Source organism: Panthera pardus, unplaced genomic scaffold (genome assembly GCF_024362965.1).
Source record: "Panthera pardus isolate Hobbes unplaced genomic scaffold, ASM2436296v1 HiC_scaffold_8, whole genome shotgun sequence".
In the NCBI taxonomy this organism is placed as follows: Eukaryota; Metazoa; Chordata; class Mammalia; order Carnivora; family Felidae; genus Panthera; species Panthera pardus.
In genome coordinates this window covers 8933464-8950874 of record NW_026527013.1, presented here as the reverse complement: position 1 = coordinate 8950874, position 17411 = coordinate 8933464, and the positions used below count along the sequence as shown (strand labels likewise).

The 17411-nt window shown below is 48.8% G+C and overlaps 1 protein-coding gene across 2 annotated transcripts; it reads left to right on the top strand.

The window, feature by feature from the left end:
* The first annotated feature begins 10730 nt into the window (after positions 1 to 10730).
* On the top strand, positions 10731 to 16243 carry LOC109254052 (zinc finger protein 791-like). Of its 2 annotated transcripts, XM_053897256.1 has the most exons (5): positions 10731 to 11252; positions 11850 to 11976; positions 12399 to 12459; positions 13254 to 14833; positions 15646 to 16243. In XM_053897256.1, exons 1-4 carry the CDS (start codon positions 11250 to 11252, stop codon positions 14818 to 14820), a joined length of 1758 nt encoding a protein of 585 aa, XP_053753231.1. In that variant the 5' UTR covers positions 10731 to 11249; the 3' UTR covers positions 14821 to 14833; positions 15646 to 16243. The 2 variants fall into 2 exon arrangements, with proteins under 2 accessions (XP_053753231.1, XP_019283159.2); XM_019427614.2 differs by having other exon boundaries at positions 10735 to 11252; positions 13254 to 16243.
* Positions 16244 to 17411: the final 1168 nt, after the last annotated feature.

The following is a 17411-nucleotide window of genomic DNA, read 5'->3' as shown; positions in this document are numbered from 1 at the left end:
CTCACTGTATTCACGTTCTTCTCCTGCGTTTGATGAGCCTAGGACCCTTAATTTGGGCTACTTCATCGGGTAGATTATCTCCATTTCATTTATTTCTTTTTCTGAGGTTTTCTCTTGTCCTATCATTTAGAACATGTTCTTCTGTCTCCTTATTTTGCCTGACTCTGTGTTTGTGTCTAGGTGTTAGATCAGCTACGTCTCCTGGTGTTATGTACAAGACATCCTTTGGGGCCCAGAAGAGCAATTCCTCCGGTCACCGGAACCAGGCATTCCAGTGGTGTTACCGGGATGGGCTGCCTATGTCCTCCTGTGGTGTATGGACCACGACTGCTGCAGGCACGCTTGTGGGAAGGCCCTGCTATAATTGTGGGCACACTGGTGGGCGGAGCCTCCCTCCCCCACTGGTATAGGAGGTGTCTGGAGGGGCACGAGTCCCGGACGGGGCTGCCTGCCGTGTGTGGTGGTGGGGATGGGGGCAGGAGCCACCAGGCTTGTGCGGGTCCTGGCCAAGGCCACCTGCTGGATGTGACAGGGCAGTAGCTGCTTTTGGGGGAGCTCTGGTCCTGGCCAAGGCCACCGGCCAGGTGTGTCAGGGTGGGAACTGCTCTGGAGAGGCACCTGCTGGGGTGGGCAGGTTCGGCAGGGCGGGTCTGCAGGGGAACACCAGGGTGAGGTGAGCCGTGCTAGCAAAAGGTAGATGGAGAGTGTCAGACCTGGCAACTGGGCTGAAGGAGCACAAGAAAATTTGCCCCCACCAGTACCTCCGTGCCTTTCAAACTGCCGTCGCTGTGCTGGGTCTCTGAGTGAGCCTGGGCATTGGTCCTTTAAGAGCAGAGTCTCGGTTTCCTGTAGCCCTCCAGCTTGCCTGGAGGTAAGCCCCACTGCCTTTCACAGCTCCCGGAGTTAAGCCCTGCTGATTTTTCTTTCTTTCTTTTTTTTTTTTTTTTTTAACGTTTATTTACTTTTGAGACAGAGAGAGACAGAGCATGAACGGGGGAGGGTCAGAGAGAGAGGGAGACACAGAATCGGAAGCAGGCTCCAGGCGCTGAGCCGTCAGCCCAGAGCCCGACGCGGGGCTCGAACTCATGGACCGCGAGATCGTGACCTGAGCCGAAGTCGGGCGCTTAACCGACTGAGCCACCCAAGCGCACCCTGTGGTCTTTCAGTAGGCCTTTTAACTTCTTGTTGAATGCTGGACGTGATGCACTGTGGAAAAGGAACGGAGGTAAGTAGGCCTTTAGTATGAGGGCTCGTGTTTATCTGAGTAGGGTGTAGGCTGTGTTTACTCTCTGTTGTAACTGTCAGAGGCTAAAATATTCTCAGGTGTTCTTGCTTTTGTCACCCATGTTGCCTTTAGGGTTTTATGGAAGCTTCTTAAATAAGCTCTGAAATGTACGGTCCTTTCGGTTTATTCCAGTGTTATTAAACAGGAGTCTTCCTGATGTAGTGGGATGTGGTGGGTGGAGAGGAAGTGTTCCATGGTCCTATGATCTAGTCTTTGTATTTTTTAAAGATGTTTTTTTATTTTATGTTTGAGAGAGAGAGAGACAGAGAGAGACAGAGTATGGGAGGGGGAGGAGCAGAGAGGGAGGGAGACACAGGATCCGAAACAGGCTCCAGGCTCTGAGCTGTCAGCACAGAGCCCGATGTGGGGCTCGAACTCAAGAACCATGATATCATGACCTGAGCTGAAGTCCGCACTTAACTGAGCCACCCAGGCGCCCCTCTGACTCCCATTTTTTTTCCTTAACATTTATTTATTTTTGAGACAGAGAGAGACAGAGCATGAACAGGGGAGGGTCAGAGAGAGAGAGGGAGACACAGAATGTGAAACAGGCTCCAGGCTCTGAGCTGTCAGCACAGAGCCCGACACGGGGCTCGAACTCACGGACCGCGAGATCGTGACCTGAGCCGAAGTCGGGCCGCTCAACCGACTGAGCCACCCAGGCGCCCCTGACTCCTATTTTTTAATGTTTGTTGGCTGACAGCTGTAAAAGCCGCCCTCCTCCTCCGTCCCCTTGTGCCCCACAACTGAACAAGGTGACAAGAAAACCTGGCAGATCACTGCTTTGTTGCTGGCATGAGGGCCAGTCCCAGGAAGTCCCTGCCCTTGTGCACAAACCCTTACTCCAGACACCCACTGCACCTCAATAGAAAACCTAGGCCGGGGTCCTTCCCTTACTCTTTCAGGGCATTTCCCACCTGCCTGGGGGCCTGCCCTACCTGGACACTTCCATTATCCAAAGAATTAACCTTTCCATATGTTCTTGGAAGGAATGTTGTCAGCCAGACCTAGGGTGGGGGCCCACCTGACTCTGCAGGTGAACCTCACAGTTATAGGAGGGGTAACACGGTATATATATTGCAATATACTTTGATTAATTATTCTATTAATGAATACTCCAGATCTTTACATATCAATCTCTGGTTTTTAAAAAGTATGATGATGAATTTATGCAACCAATTCTTTCTATTTTTTAAATTTTTTAATTTTTTAAATGTTTGTTTTTGAAAGAGAAAGAGAGAGAGAAAACAAGCAGGGAGGGACAGAGAGAGAGAGGGAGACACAGAATCTGAAGCAGGCTCTAGGTTCTAAACTGTCAGCTTAGACAGCTTAGACGCGGGGCTGCAACTCACCAGCATGGAGGTCATGACCTGAGCCCAAGTCAGTTGCTGTTTTAACCGACTGGGCCACCCAGGCACCCCAACCAATTCTTTCTAAACAGCCAGTTGTTACCAATTTTTTTCTGCCACACCCGAGAATGAAAACTCACACTGCCCCGTTGCAGAAGAAACAAAGTTACAAATTGTTCTTTTTCGACCTTAATAACGTCTGAAAGTCTTTGATCATCCAACATACTGAGAAAAGAGTGTGCAAAATGTTTTGTGGTAGGATTTGCTAGAAAGACCAACATGGAACCGGACTCATGCTTACGAATGGCGAGGTCACTTGCGTGTGCGCTTGTGAGGAAGGGTCACGGTTCCGCGAGTGGCCCTGCGGCCTCGCGCTTCCCAGCCATGGCCTTGGAGACAACAGGCGGCAGCCCCCCGCCCAAGCAAGGTCGGCTCAAAGGCGTGACCTCCGGCCCGCTGTCGCTCAGGCGGGAGGGGGCGGGGCCGTGCGAGCCGTCCAATCAGGGGAGCCGCCGGAGCCGTACGTGCGGGCGACGCGCCGTGGACGCCGTGGACGGCGAGGGCCGTGTGCGGTGGCTGCTGTGCGGCCGAGCCTCGCACCCGCTGGCGCCGTCCTTGAGGGCTTCGGGAGGTTCCGCCGCGTCCTGGGTCGCCGCGACCTGCGCTGGCCGCGGCAGCCGGATGGTGGGCGACCCGGCACCCCGGAAACCGAGCGATGGTGAGTGTGCGGGGCCGGGAGTCGGGAACCGGGGGCGGCGGGACTTGGGCTCGCGGCCGTGACCCCCGCCCGGAGTGTGCGGACCCGAGTCCGCTGCCGGCGCGGCACGCAGCGCGGGGCCGGGCGGCAGCCGGGGACCCGGGCGTCCTGTCCCGTCGCTGTGCGCGGCCGCGCCTCCCGTAGACTGGGCGATGACCACCGGAGGGTCATCGGGGGACGGTCACGCCTCGGTCTCCGGGGTCCGGGCGCGGGAGGAGCTGTGGTCTGCGGGGTCCCCAGTCCGTCTCTCCCGGGAGGAAGGGGGGGTACCCGTTTTCCCCTCACTTTTCCAGATGTCCGGGGAGTGGGGTCTCAAAGCCACGATCCTGTGCCCCCAGGCTAGCTCTTCGTAAGACTGGAAATAAATGCCTCGATTTCCAGATCCTTCCCTGCATTCCGAAACGCCATCTTCCCTCTCCAGTTCACAGCATCATTATTAACTGTTTGTTCTCCGTGATGCATTTCAAATTACGCAGTATTTTATCGTTTAACCACAGAGCCGCGAATGGCTCTTTTTAAAGATTTTGGGGGGGGGGGATATTTTACACGAGAAGAAAGCCAAGCATAACCACGGAGCTATGTTTTATGAAATCCTGCGCCTCCCCGCTCAGGATCTCTCCTGGGCACAGACATCCTGGGGGGAAGCCCTCCGAGTGGAAGTTCTCTAAAACTTTGCTGGGTGATCTGCCCGCACACCCCCTCCTTGCATTTGTCACTTTGAAAAGATTTTTTCACATGAGACTTAGTTCGGGCTTGGAAGACACTCCAAAAGTATTTCCAAAAAGGTGAATTTCAGGAAAAAAAAATTATTTTCCATTCGTTAAAATCTGTTCCCTTTTTCTACCAAGTGGCTATAGTAATATTCCGAGGTGTGTTCCTTCTTGCAGGTGATTTCAAGTGGCTTCTCAGGGCGTAGACTTGTAACATTTCCAAGCCTTCCAGTCCAGTTGCATACAAATCCGTTTCTTTTCTTGGGAGTAATCACATCTTCATCTTCTGATAGTAGAAATCGTTGGTTTTCTTGTTGAACTGGTAAAATTCCTGAAATTTTTCTTTCCTTCTTAACGTACAAAACACTGGGTGGTTTCACCGGATTCAGGAATTACTGGATTTCTGTCATTTAAATTTGTCATGGGGGGGGGGGGGGTAGGGTAGGTGGCTCAGGCGGTTGAGCCTCCAACTTTCCACTCAGGTCGTGATTCGCGATTGGTGGGTTCGAGCCCCGCTTCGGGCTCTGTGCTGACAGCTCAGTTTCTGGAGCCTGCCTTGGATTCTCTGTCTCCCTCTCTCTCTGGCCCTCTCCTGCTCCCGCTCTTTCTCTCTCTTTCAAAAATAAATAAACGCTAAAAAAAAAATTTTTTTTTTTTTAAATTATTCATGGTGGTCCAAAGCATGACTGGGGAGCACAGGCCCACGGCCAATGACTCCAAGCTATGGCCAGCTCAAAGCTGACCAAGGGAGTCTCCTTAGGTCTAGATATTTTTACATGTTCGGGTTTTGCATCCATGATACGGATGCCCTGCGAGTATAATATACATATTGAGAAACTCTGTGAAGGTCCAGAGCTCTGTCTCCGGGACAAAATGTTGATGAACTTGGGAGTTTAAACTGAATCTGCTTGAGTTTGGAGGGGGGGGTTCTGCTAAGCTTCCGGGAGAGGGGAGGGTGTGCAGGGCTCTCGCAGTTCACGTCCGTGGCCGTTCAGGTGTCCCTACCCTCCCTCCCTGGGGACTGACCCGCTGTGGGGCTGCTGTCTCAACGGGGCATGTGTGGACCCCGGCCTGGACGTGTTTAACCTTCTGAACGTGGGTTTTCCTGAGCTCTGGGTTAGCAGGCTGCTTACCTGAGCGGATGTGAGTGTTTGCATTTCTTTCCTTAGCATTCTTCTCTCCGTTGACTATTTCAGTCCTTCCACTATGGCTTCCCTTCGCAGTCTATGGTTTTATTTCTGTCCGAGTGGGCAAGATGTTTTTCTTTCTTGGGCTTTGAAAATGTAAGGTGATTGAGAAATACGTATGAGGCAAGAAAATCTTGACACCAGTTTTTAATTCATTTCAGGCAGCAGACTCTCAAGTGGTAAGATGGGTACATTTGTGTCCTCAGGCACAGTTTTCATTTTTATTTTCTTTAAAGATTTTATTTTGAGGGCACCTGGGTGGCTCAGTTGAGCGTCCGACGCTTTGATTTTGGCTCAGGCCGTGATCCCAGGGTTGGGGGATCAAGCCCCGTGTAGGGCTCTGCACTGAGGTTTGGAGCCTGCTTGGGATTCTCTGTCTCTCCCTCTGCCCCTCCCCCCACTTTGTGCATTCTAAAATTAAAGCAAACAAACAAACAAAAAAGATTTTATTTTTAAGTAATCTCTACACCCAACACGGGACTCGAATTTACAACCCTGAGATCAAGAGTCAGATGCTCCACTGACTGAACCAGCCAGGTGCCCCTTATTTTTCATTTTAATTTAATTTAATTTAATTTAATTTAACTTTATTTAAGTAGGCTGCGTGCTCAGTGCAGAGCCCAAAGTGGACCCCGAACTCAAGACCTTGAGATCAAGAGTCGGGCGCTTAACCGACTGAGCTACCCAGGCACCCTCATGTTTCCATTTTTATTTTTAATTTATATTGAGAGAGCAAACGTGAGTTGGGGGGGGGGGGGTGGTAAGAGAGGGAGAGAGAGAATCCCAGGCGGGCTCCTCGCTGCCAGTGTAGAGCCCAAATGCGGGGCCTGATCTCCCAAACCGTAAGATCATAATCTGAGCCAAAATCAAGAGTCAGACAGTTAACCCACTGAGCCGTCCAGGCGTTCCCCATTTTTCATTTTTAGATCAGTGTTTGCATGTGCATGTCCCCAGAGAACTTTGACATTTAAAAGTCTGTATTAAGGCAGATGAATTTGTTTTAATTGATGTGAGAAAAACTACCTAATCTTATGTAAATCTTTAAATTTTTTTTTTTTAACATGTATTTGTTTCTGAGAAAGAGAGCGAGACAGAGTGCGAGCCAAGAAGGGGCAGAGAGAGGGGGAGACACAAAACCGGAAGCAGGCTCCAGGCTCCGAGCTTTCAGCACAGGGCCTGACGCGGGGCTCGAACTTACGAGCAGTGAGATCACGACCTAAGCTGAAGTCAGGTGCTTAACCGACTGAGCCGTCCACGCGCCCCTCATCTTGTGTAAATCTTTTAAAAAGTTTTTAGTTTTCAGGGATTAAATGCAACCCCCTAATGCAGTGCATCATGCATAACTCATTCCTGACAGTATCCCCAGCGTGAAATATAGTGGAGGGACAAACTCTGATATCCCTTTCCCTTTTAGTTAGAGATATGAAATTTTCCACTTTTTATGGGTTGCGGTTTTATATCCATTAGTGGTTAAAGAGTTAAATCTTGGGGTGCCTGGGTGGCACAGTCCATTAGGCGTCGGACTCTTGATCTCGGCTCAGGTCCTGATCTCACGGTTTGTGAGTTTGAGCCCCACATCGGGCTCTGTACTGATGGTGTGGAGCCTGCTTGGGATCCTGTCTCTCCTTCTCTCTGCCCCTCCCCAGCTGTGCACTCGCTCTTGCTCGCTCTCTGTCTCAAAATAAATAAACCTAAATAAAAAAAAAGAAATCTTAAAATGATTTCCTATGTAGAAAAGTTTAAATTAATTTAAAATTAAAGTAGCAAAAGTTAAAAACACTACTATGTAGTGAGATATAGTGTATAAAAGTTTATTTTATACTAATTGCATGCTAAGGATAAAAATTCATAAACTAGTAGACTTCAGAAAAAAATTAGGTTTATTTATTTTGAGAGAGAGGCAGAGAGAGAGGGAGAAAGCGTGAGTGGGGGAGGGGCTGAGAGAGAGGGAGAGAGAGAGAGAGAGAGAGAGAGAGAGAGACTCCCAAGCGGGCTCCGTGCTGTCAGCACAGAGCCTGACATGGGGCTCGATCTCGTGAACTGTGAGATCATGACCTGAGCCAAAACCAAGAGTGAGACTCTTAACCAACTGAGCTTCCCAGGTGCCCCCAGAAAAAAAAAAATTTTTTTTCAGATAAAATGATGAGAGTTCAGGGTTTGTTTGGTTTTTTTTAGAGCATTTTACGTTTACAGAAAAACTGATCACAGAGTACAGAGTTCCCACTTGACCCTTCTACATCCACAGTCTGCACTATTTTTAACGTCTCCGATTATGGTGATCTGTTTGTTACAATTGATAGACCACTAGTGAGGCACTGAAGTCCATTCTTTATATGAACATAGATATTTTGTGTTATACAGTTAATGGGTGTACAATTAATTAATGGGTTATACAATTATACAATTTAATTATACAATTAAAGGTACGATGACCTGTGTCCATCATTTTCTGTATCATAGAGAACAGTCTTCCTTTTCTAAAAATATCCACCTATTTCTTTATTCAGCTTTCCCTCCAACACACCAATCTTTCACAAATACCTTTTTTTTTTTTTTTTTTTTTTTTAATGTTTTGTTATTTTTGAGAGAGCGAGCGAGAGAGAGACCGAATCCGAAGCAGCTCCAGGCTCTGAGCTGTCAGCACAGAGCCTGACGCGGGGCTCGAGCTCACGGACTGTGAGATCGTGACCTGAGCTGAAGTCGGACGCTTAACTAACTGACTGAGCCACCCAGGCGCCCCTCCCCTCTTCTTTAAATAATTTTTTTAATGTTTATTTTTGAGAGAGAGAGAGAGTATGTGCAAGCGGGGGAGGGGCAGGGGGAGGGGGATAGAGGATCTGGAGCAGCTCCAGGCCCCGAACTGTCAGCACAGAGCCCGACGCGGGGCTCGAACTCACAGACCGGGAGATCGTGACCTGGCTGAAGTCGGACGCTCAACCGACTGCGCCACCCAGGCGCCCCGGACTTAATATTTTTATGAAGAATATTCTGGGAACACCTGGGTGGCTCAGTCGGTTAAGCCTCCAACCTTTGATTTCGGCTCAGGTCGTGGTCTCACGGTTCGGGAATTTGAGCACCGCCTCGGACTCGCTCGCTCTCGAAGTAAATAAATAAACTTAAAAAAAAAAATAGAATATCCCGGGCATATTTGAAAATAGCTTCTTTTCTGTCTCCAATTTTGAAGACCGTGGTTTGCCCTGTGTCCTCAGTTCTGTAACGGATTTAAGAAGAGTTGTTCATTTTAAGTTTTTTGCTTTTTCCTTGTGAGGGAGTTACTGCTTCTTAGTTCGTCATGAACTGAGTTCGACCTGAGCCGAAGTCGGACGCTCAACCGACTGAGCCACCCAGGCGCCCCGTGACTCCAATTTTTAAAAAATGTTTAAATTGACATCCAAGTGAGTTAGCATGTAGTGCAATAATGATTTCAGGAGTAGATTCCAGTGATTCATCCTCTATGTATAACACCAGGGCTCATCGCAACAAGTGTCTTCCTTAATACCCCTTCCCCATTTCATTTAGCCCATCCCCCTACCCACAACCCCTCCAGCAACCCTCTCTGTTTGTTCTCCATGTTTAAGAGTCTCTTATGTGTTTGTCCCCCTCCCTGTTTTTGTATTATTTGTGCTCCCCTTCCCTTATGTTCATCTGTTCTGTGTCTTAAAGTCCTCATATGTGTGAAGTCATATGTTTGTCTTTCTCTAATTTCCCTTAGCGTAACACCCTCTAGTTCCATCCACATAGTTGCAAATGGCAAGATTTCATTCTTTTTGACTGCCCGGTAATACTCCATTGTATATATACACACCGCATCTTCTTAATCCATTCACCTGTTGCTGGACATCTGGGCTCTTTGCATACTTCGGCTGTTGTCGAGAGTGCTGCTATAAACACTGGGGTGCACGTGCCCCTTCAAAACAGCACAACTGGATCCCCTTGGATAAATACCTGGAAGTGCAATTGCTGGGTCGAGGGTAGTTCGATTTTTAACTTTTTGAGGAACCTCCATGCTGTTTTCCAGACTGGCTGCACCAGCTTGCGTTCCCACCAGCAGGGCAAAAGAGAGCCTCTTTCTCCGCATCCTCGCCAACATCTGTTGTGGCCTGAGTTGTTAACGTTAGCCGTTCTCACAGGCATGAGGTGGTATCTCATTGTGCTTTTGATTCGTTTTTCCCTGATAGTGATGTTGAACATTTTTTCATGGGTCTGTTAGCCATCTGGATGTCTTCTTTGGAAAAGTGTCTATTCATGTCTTTTGCCCATCTCTTCACTAGGTTATTTGTTTTCTGGGGGGTGCCGAGTCTGAGAAGTTCTTTATGGATTTTGGATACTAACCCTTTATCTGATATGTCCTTGGCAGACATCTTCTCCCGTTACATCGGTTGCCTTTTAGTTTCGCTGATTGTTTCCTTTGCCGTGCAGATTTTTCTTTTGAGGAGGTCCCAGTAGTTCACTTTTGCTTTGGTCTCCCTTGCCTCCGAGAGACGTGTTGAGTAAAGAGTTGCTGCGGCCGAGGTCAGAGAGGTTTTTGCTTGCTTTCTCCTCGAGGATTTTTTTTTTTTTTTTTTTCAACGTTTTTAATTTATTTTTGGGACAGAGAGAGACAGAGCATGAACGGGGGAGGGGCAGAGAGAGAGGGAGACACAGAATCGGAAACAGGCTCCAGGCTCTGAGCCATCAGCCCAGAGCCCGACGCGGGGCTCGAACCCACAGACCGCGAGATCGTGACCTGGCTGAAGTCGGACGCCCAACCGACTGCGCCACCCAGGCGCCCCTCTCCTCGAGGATTTTGATGGCTTCCTGTCTTACGTTTAGATCTCTCATCCATTTTGAGTTTGTTTTTGTGTCTGGTGTAAGAAAGTGGGCCAGGTTCATTTTTCTGCATTCTGACTCCAGTGTTTGATGCTCGCTCCCAGCTTGGAAGCTCATCCCTCCTTCTTCCTCTTGTGGTCCACATCTATCCAAGGCAGTAAGAAAGCCTTAGTGCTTCCTGCTTGGGCAGTGGCAAGAGATTCGGTCCACAGAAGCCCCTACCCTTGTGTGTGAACTTTCAGTCCACGTGCTTTCCTTGCGCCCTCAAGCCACTTCATCCTGCTTGAGAGGCCTGCCTTCCTCCCCACAGACGCCAATTACGAAATCAACTCTCTCATACCCTATTGGCAGGATGTACTGCCATCAGCTTAGGGACTCCGATGCTTGGGTCCGGGCTGTCCGGCCTCTGCGCATCACACTGGAGCGCGTAAATGAGAGAAGCCGCGGGCGCTGCCCCTCGTGTGGCCGGTCGGGAGACTTCCTCCCGAAGTTGGACAATGGAGATTTTATGTCCTTTTGGAGGAAAGCACTGCAGAATCCTTTACCTACTTGATAATCATCAACAGATGCACAGTCAAACCATCGCGGACGTCCACGGACTCCCTCGCGGCCTGTAGTTCTTAGCCTGTTCCTCGAGGTCAGCGTGGGCCAGAGCACACGGTTACAGTTTGGCCAGAAAGAGCTCTTCTGGCACCTTCTCATCTCAGTATGTGTCCTAAAAATTGAGAAGCAGCCCTGAGGCTCATGTGTAGAGGGTCTTCGGGGAGATCTAAATTGTCACGCCTCTTGAGCATGTCCTGTCGTGCTGGGTTATCTAGCCCCTAACTTCTGAGTAACTTACTGGCTCCAGGAGATGGGTCAGGGAGAGGATGGAAAAACCGAGTGTAATAAATAATCACACAAGTTAAAAGTGCTGCTTCTTGATGAGAATATGTTCATTTATCCAGCTGCCTCTGGCTACTTCTGGTGGCCTGGAGTGCCTCAGGCCGACGTGACAAACTGATCCTTGTTACACGTTGGATTTCCACAGGCCTCCTGGACTGTCCGGTTTGGTGATGGGACTAGAAGAAACAGCTTCCGGTTCTTCACTGTGTTTTATTCATTAAAACCTCCTGCAGATCTGACCCCGTGCATCATGGAGTGCTGAGTTAAATGGTAGGTAATAAGGAAGGAGAGGAGTTTTTCTCAAAAGGAATTGGTGTGCTTAAAATAATACTTGTTTCATGTGTATAGCCTTTCTCTCATTTCTCCAAGGGGCTTCTAGACCCTGCCATTAGAGAACAGTAACATTTAAAGTGATCACAGTAGGGGCACCTGGGCGGCTCAGTCGGTTGAGCGTCCGACTTCGGCTCAGGTCATGATCTCAGGGTCTGTGAGTTCAAGCCCCGCATCGGGCTCTGTGCCGACAGCTCAGAGCCTGGAGCCTGTTTCCGATTCTGTGTCTCCCTTTCTCTCTCTGACCCTCCCCGTTCATGCTCTGTCTCTCTCTGTCTCAAAAAGATAAATAAAGGTTAAAAAAAATTTAAAAAAAAAATAAAGTGATCACAGTAAAAATGTGTAAGTAATTTGCATGTGTTCATGATGTCGTTAAATTCCTGAGGAAGTGTGAACAGAGGATAAGTGTCTCATGAGCAAGACATAAATGTTTGGAGATCGCAGAATCGTACATAACCTTCCTGTAAATCCGAGTATAAATCCCCAGTGCTGTCAGACTCCACGCATACTGCTGTAAACATATTTGTGATGTTTTAGGACTCAGTGACCTTTGAGGATGTGGCTGTGAACTTCACCCTGGAAGAGTGGGCTTTACTGGATTCTTCACAGAAGAAACTCTATAGAGATGTGATGCGGGAAACCTTCAGAAACGTGGCCTCAGTAGGTAAAGATGATGATATTTTTCTTTCTTTTTTTTAATGTTTATTTATTTTTGACAGAGAGAGAGAGAGAGACAGAGCATGAGTGGGGGAGGGGCAGAGAGAGAGGGAGATACAGAATCCGAAGCAGGCTCCAGGCTCCGAGCTGTCACCACAGAGCCCGACACGGGGCTTAAACTCACAGACCATGAGATCATGACCTGAGCCGAAGTCGGACGCTCAACCGACTGAGCCACCCAGGCACCCTGATGATATTTTTTCTTACTTAACTTTGGCATTAAAGAACAAGTATTTCTTGCTCATCAATCTTGTTCTGACATGTGGAAAAAGAGTACATTGGTCAGGCTAAGCTCACCATAGATATAAAATCTGGTAATTTTTATATGATTTCTAATAATTTGGATTTTTTTTTCTGTCTGCATTTTAGAGAAAAAGTGGAAGGATCATGATACTGAATACAGGTGCAAAACCCAGGGGAGAAAAACAGGGTGAGTCGCACGATAGACAGCAGTGTCCCACATGAGAATCCTGCTATGTCGTGATTTTTTTTTTTTGTTTATTTAGTTTTGAGACAGAGACAGAGTATGAGCGGAGGAGGGGAAGATAGAGAGGGAGACACAGTATCCAAAGCAGATTCCAGGCTCCGAGCTATTAGCACACAGCCCGACGCGGGGCTCGAACTCATGAACCGCGAGATCATGACCTGAGCCAAAGTCATATGCTTAACCTACTGAGCCACTCGGGCGCCCCTGTCACGATTTTTTAAAAACCAAATTATTCAGCTTCAAATTTATCCTTAAATTTTTTTCACTGAAAACATTTACTTAAATGTGACATAGGGGTTCAGTGTTTGCAGAATGGTGCACTTGGAAACAGCATAAAGAAACCCTGTATGTTAATGACCACTGTTTACATAATAGCTGTGGTCAAGTCCCCTTTACAAAGCATTCAGTATATCAACTTCTCAGTCTATTCAGAAAGGGCAGGAAACCTTCATTTTGCTGTAAATTATAAAAATGTAATTCCGATAGGGACCCCTGGGTGGCTCAGTTGGTTAAGTGTCTGACTTCAGCTCAGGTCATGATCTTACAGTTCGTGAGCTCGAGCCCCACGTCAGGCTCTCTGCTGTCAGCACAGAGCCCACTTCAGAACCCCTGTCCCCCCATCTCCTCACCCCTCCCCTGCTCCCACCCAGAAATAAACGTTTTTTAAAAATAATTCCAATACCCTACCGAGTTATTAACAAAGACATCATTAATAATATGCTTCTCGATTTTTGCAGAAGTCCTACGGTAGGCAAACCTTGTGAAAGCAAAGAGGGTCGTCAGTGGGAAGAAACCATCAGCCAGATTCCAGATGTTAATCTGAACAAGAAAACTCCGTCTGGGGTAAAAGCACCTGAAGGTCGTCCGTGTGGAGAAACCACCGGCCAGACTCCACATCTTAGTCTGAGCACGAAAACTCCTTCTGGGGTAAAACCCTGTGACTGTGGCGTGTGCGGAAAAGTCTTTGTGACTCATTCATCCCTTACTAGGCACGTCAGATCGCACAGTGGACACAGGCCATATGAGTACCGTGAGTACGAAGAGAAGCCATATAAGTGCAAGGAATGTGGGAAAGCCTTCAGTTCCCGCAAATCTGTTCACAGACACGAAAGGACTCACACTGGAGAGAAACCCTACGGATGTCAGGAATGCGGGAAGGCTTTCACGTGGCTCACGACTTTTCGAAGACACGTGATAACTCACACGGGAGATGGGCCCTTTAAGTGTAAGGACTGCGGGAAGGCTTTCAGTGGCTCCACGTCATTGCGGACACATGAAAGGACGCACACTGGCGAGAAACCCTATCAGTGTAAGCAGTGTGGCAAGTCCCTCAGGTCCCCGCTAGGCTTGCGAATACACGAAAGGAATCACAGCGGGGAGAAGCCCTACGAGTGTCCGCAGTGCGGAAAAGCCCTCAGTTGCCCCAGCTCCTTTCGAAGACACGAAAGGACTCACACCGCCGAGAAACAGTACGCATGTAAGCAGTGTGAGAAGACCTTCAGTTCTCCTCTGGGTTTGCGAATACATGAAAGAATTCACTCCGGGGAGAAACCGTATGAATGTAAGGAATGCGGGAAAGCCTTCGTCTCTCTGTCAAGCATTCGAACGCACATGATCACGCACACCGGCGACGGGCCTTACAAATGCAAGGAATGCGGGAAGGCCTTCATTTGCCCCAGTTCCTTTCGCTCCCACGAAAGGACACACACCGGAGAGAAGCCCTATGAGTGTAAGCAGTGTGGGAAAACCTTCAGTTGGCCCAGTTCCTTTCGAATCCACGAGAGGACTCACACAGGGGAGAAACCCTACGCGTGTAAGGAGTGCGGGAAAACCTTCATTTATCGCACCACCTTTCAGGGACACGTGAGAAAGCACACTGGAGAGAAACCCTATAAGTGTAAAGAGTGTGGGAAAGCCTTCATTTCTCCCTCGAGCGTTCGAACGCACATGATCACGCACACGGGAGATGGACCTTATAAGTGTAAGGAGTGCGGGAAAGCCTTCAATTTCCCCAGTTCCTTTCGCATCCATGAAAGGACTCACACGGGAGAGAAGCCCTACGAGTGTAAACAGTGTGGAAGAGCCTTCAGTTGTTACACGTCCTTCCGGACACATGAAAAAACTCACACTGGAGAGAAACCCTATGAGTGTAGGGAATGCGGGAAAGCCTTCATTTATCGCACTACCTTTCGAGGACACGTGAGAATGCATACGGGAGAGAAACCCTACAAATGTAAAGAATGCGGGAAAGCCTTCAGTCGTCCCAATTCCTTTCGAAGGCATGAAAGATCTCACACCGAGTAGAAGCCTCCTGAAGGTAAGCCGTGCGGGGAGAAACGTTTGCTCTTCATCCTTCCGTGTGAAAACCCCTGCTGGAAAGAAACACGATGAATCTAAGAAGGCCTGACACAAATCAGTCCGTGTAGAGTGTTCCAGAAAACTGTAACGTGAAAGAATCATTATAAAAGCTATAAATATATTGTCTTGATCAGCGCCTCATTCTTACAGCGGATCTCTGGACTCCGGGTATTTACTGCTTGCTTCCGGCAATGAACGCTGAGGTGAGAGAATTCTGCAAATACCCTTTAAGCGATAGACGATCGTTTTCTCCGTAAATCGGTAACACTTACCTCTTTCCATTCTTGAGCTTGTTTGATCCAAGGGTGAAGTGAAGTGGTTTCTAAACAGGTTTAATTGTTACACGATGTTTCGATTGAATCCTGGATCAATGACATTGAGGTATTTGTTGGGATTTTCCTGCTGGCCACCTGTGTCAGCGGCCAGATATCCCTTACCCATCATGGATTCCATCACTCTTACGAGAAAACCAATTCTTGTTTTGGCCAAAAGAGCCTTATCCCGTTTTCCCTGTTAGTAAAAAGACGGCGTAAGTTTGCAAATATGCAGAGTTTATCTTGTAGCCTGATGTCTGTTCCCTTTGTCATTCCTTCTGGCTGGAATCTGAATAATCCACTTTGCATTAAGACAGACCTATCACTGGATAATAAAATGCAGAATTGGGAGATGGCTCTCTCACGTTCTGTTTTGTCACCTGGGGAATGAGACATTTTCTACAATCTGTGTCCTCTGTGATTCCATGTTAGAACTCACCTGTCGCCTCACTTGTAGGAGATCTGGAAGGTGGTACAGGAGGCGTCAGGTTTCAGAGCCACCATACAGAGAGACGGACGGATGCGCAGGAGCTTTGAGGATACCCGCTTGCAGCCTGTGTTCCCGATTCCCTGCCCCGCCAATCAAGAGTGCCCTCAGAGCCAGTTAACTGCTTGACTTCATCTTCCCAGAGGTATAGGTTTCCGCGGATACCTCCCCACGCTCCACATAAAAGGTCCGTCACAGTCTAGGGGACTGTGGGGATGTGCCCACCGGGCAACTAATTTGAACTTCCGTGGTTGGGAGTATTCCCTGATGCTCAGACTCTCCTCTCCTCTCTAGATTATAGTCACGCAAGCTCTTATTTGCACAGTGAACACCTTGTTCTGCTAATACCACGAGTGACCGTGTATTCCTGACTCCACTCCGGTGACGCAGTCCATGGAACCACAGGTGACACTGCTCCTGACCCTGCCCTTCCCTGGAGGACTGGCGCCTTCCTCCCGTCAGGCAGGTTATGGAGGAGGGTTCCCTTTGCTCGCAGCTGTGCGTAATTCCTCGGTACGGTTTCGAGTACGTTCGAGTGTATGTGATTAAAAGCAGTGCATCTGTCGAAGTGTCGTTTCTGAAAACATTTTATTAACTGTTTTGATACAGTCTGTATGCTAACAGAATAGAACAGCCCCTGCGGGCAGGACACAGTCTTCCTGGACACGGAGGCTCTCGCAGGCCCTGAGCTGACGGTCCCACGCAGCCAGGCTTTCGTTTTGCCTTGGGGCCCGAGTCCAGGCCTGCCTTCCCACAGAGACCTCCTCGTTGAAACGATCTCGGTACCTACGGGACAGGAAGAAACGGGCCTTCTCGCATATCCCACCTCCGGGAGAAGGTGTGTTCCCCTGCGCTCCAAATGATGTAATCGTTCTCGAGGAGGCCACCCCTTTTCTAGACTCACTGGCCATTTGGGGAGGCCCCTGGGACCACGTGAATGACCGGGAGAGGTCGTGTACTTGATGGACCCTGTGCCGCCATCACACCTGATGAAGGAAGTCAACTGCAGAAATACTTTGTCCCCAGATCAGAGGCCATCCCTGATCAAAGACTGTGCAGATCGATTCCAGGCGGTCACGCTAGGGCTACAGGACGTGCTGGCCAGGAGCGCAACTCACCCGCCCATTTTTATGCATCCTTTGACCGTCGCCAGTGACCTGTCTGGTCCCACCACCAGAAACCACTCCTTATCCAAGGTTGCCCCCTTTGGGATAAAGAACGCTAGGAATATCCTGAATCACAACGATGCAAGTACAAGTCAGGGTCCCTGCTAACTCTGTACATACATAAACTTCAAACTACAGAGGCTTTTTCGATACTCAGGGCAATAAATTAACTCCAGTTTCTGAGACTCCTGCTGACATCTCAGACATACTAATATTAAACTTGGCCCTGTGTGCCCATGAAATATGAAGCCACGGAGACCCCCTCTACCCTAAAGCTCTAGGCAGAAGGCACAGGACTTCCTCTGACATGGCTAAAACAGTGACCGACCGGAGCACCTGTTGTGAAAAAAATCACACCACTGGTAATATAAACAGTGGACGGAATTCCCAGGCCAAGGAGGGGGTTATAGCCGGTGGAAAATAGACTGTATGCGGCCCCTTATCTCCTATGCAGGGCTGCTTCCTATGACCAGACCGTGTTAGGTACTGAGACATGACTCACTCACCCTAACACACATGCCACTGATGACACCAGAACGCAAGGACTCATTCACTCCAGGCACTGATGTG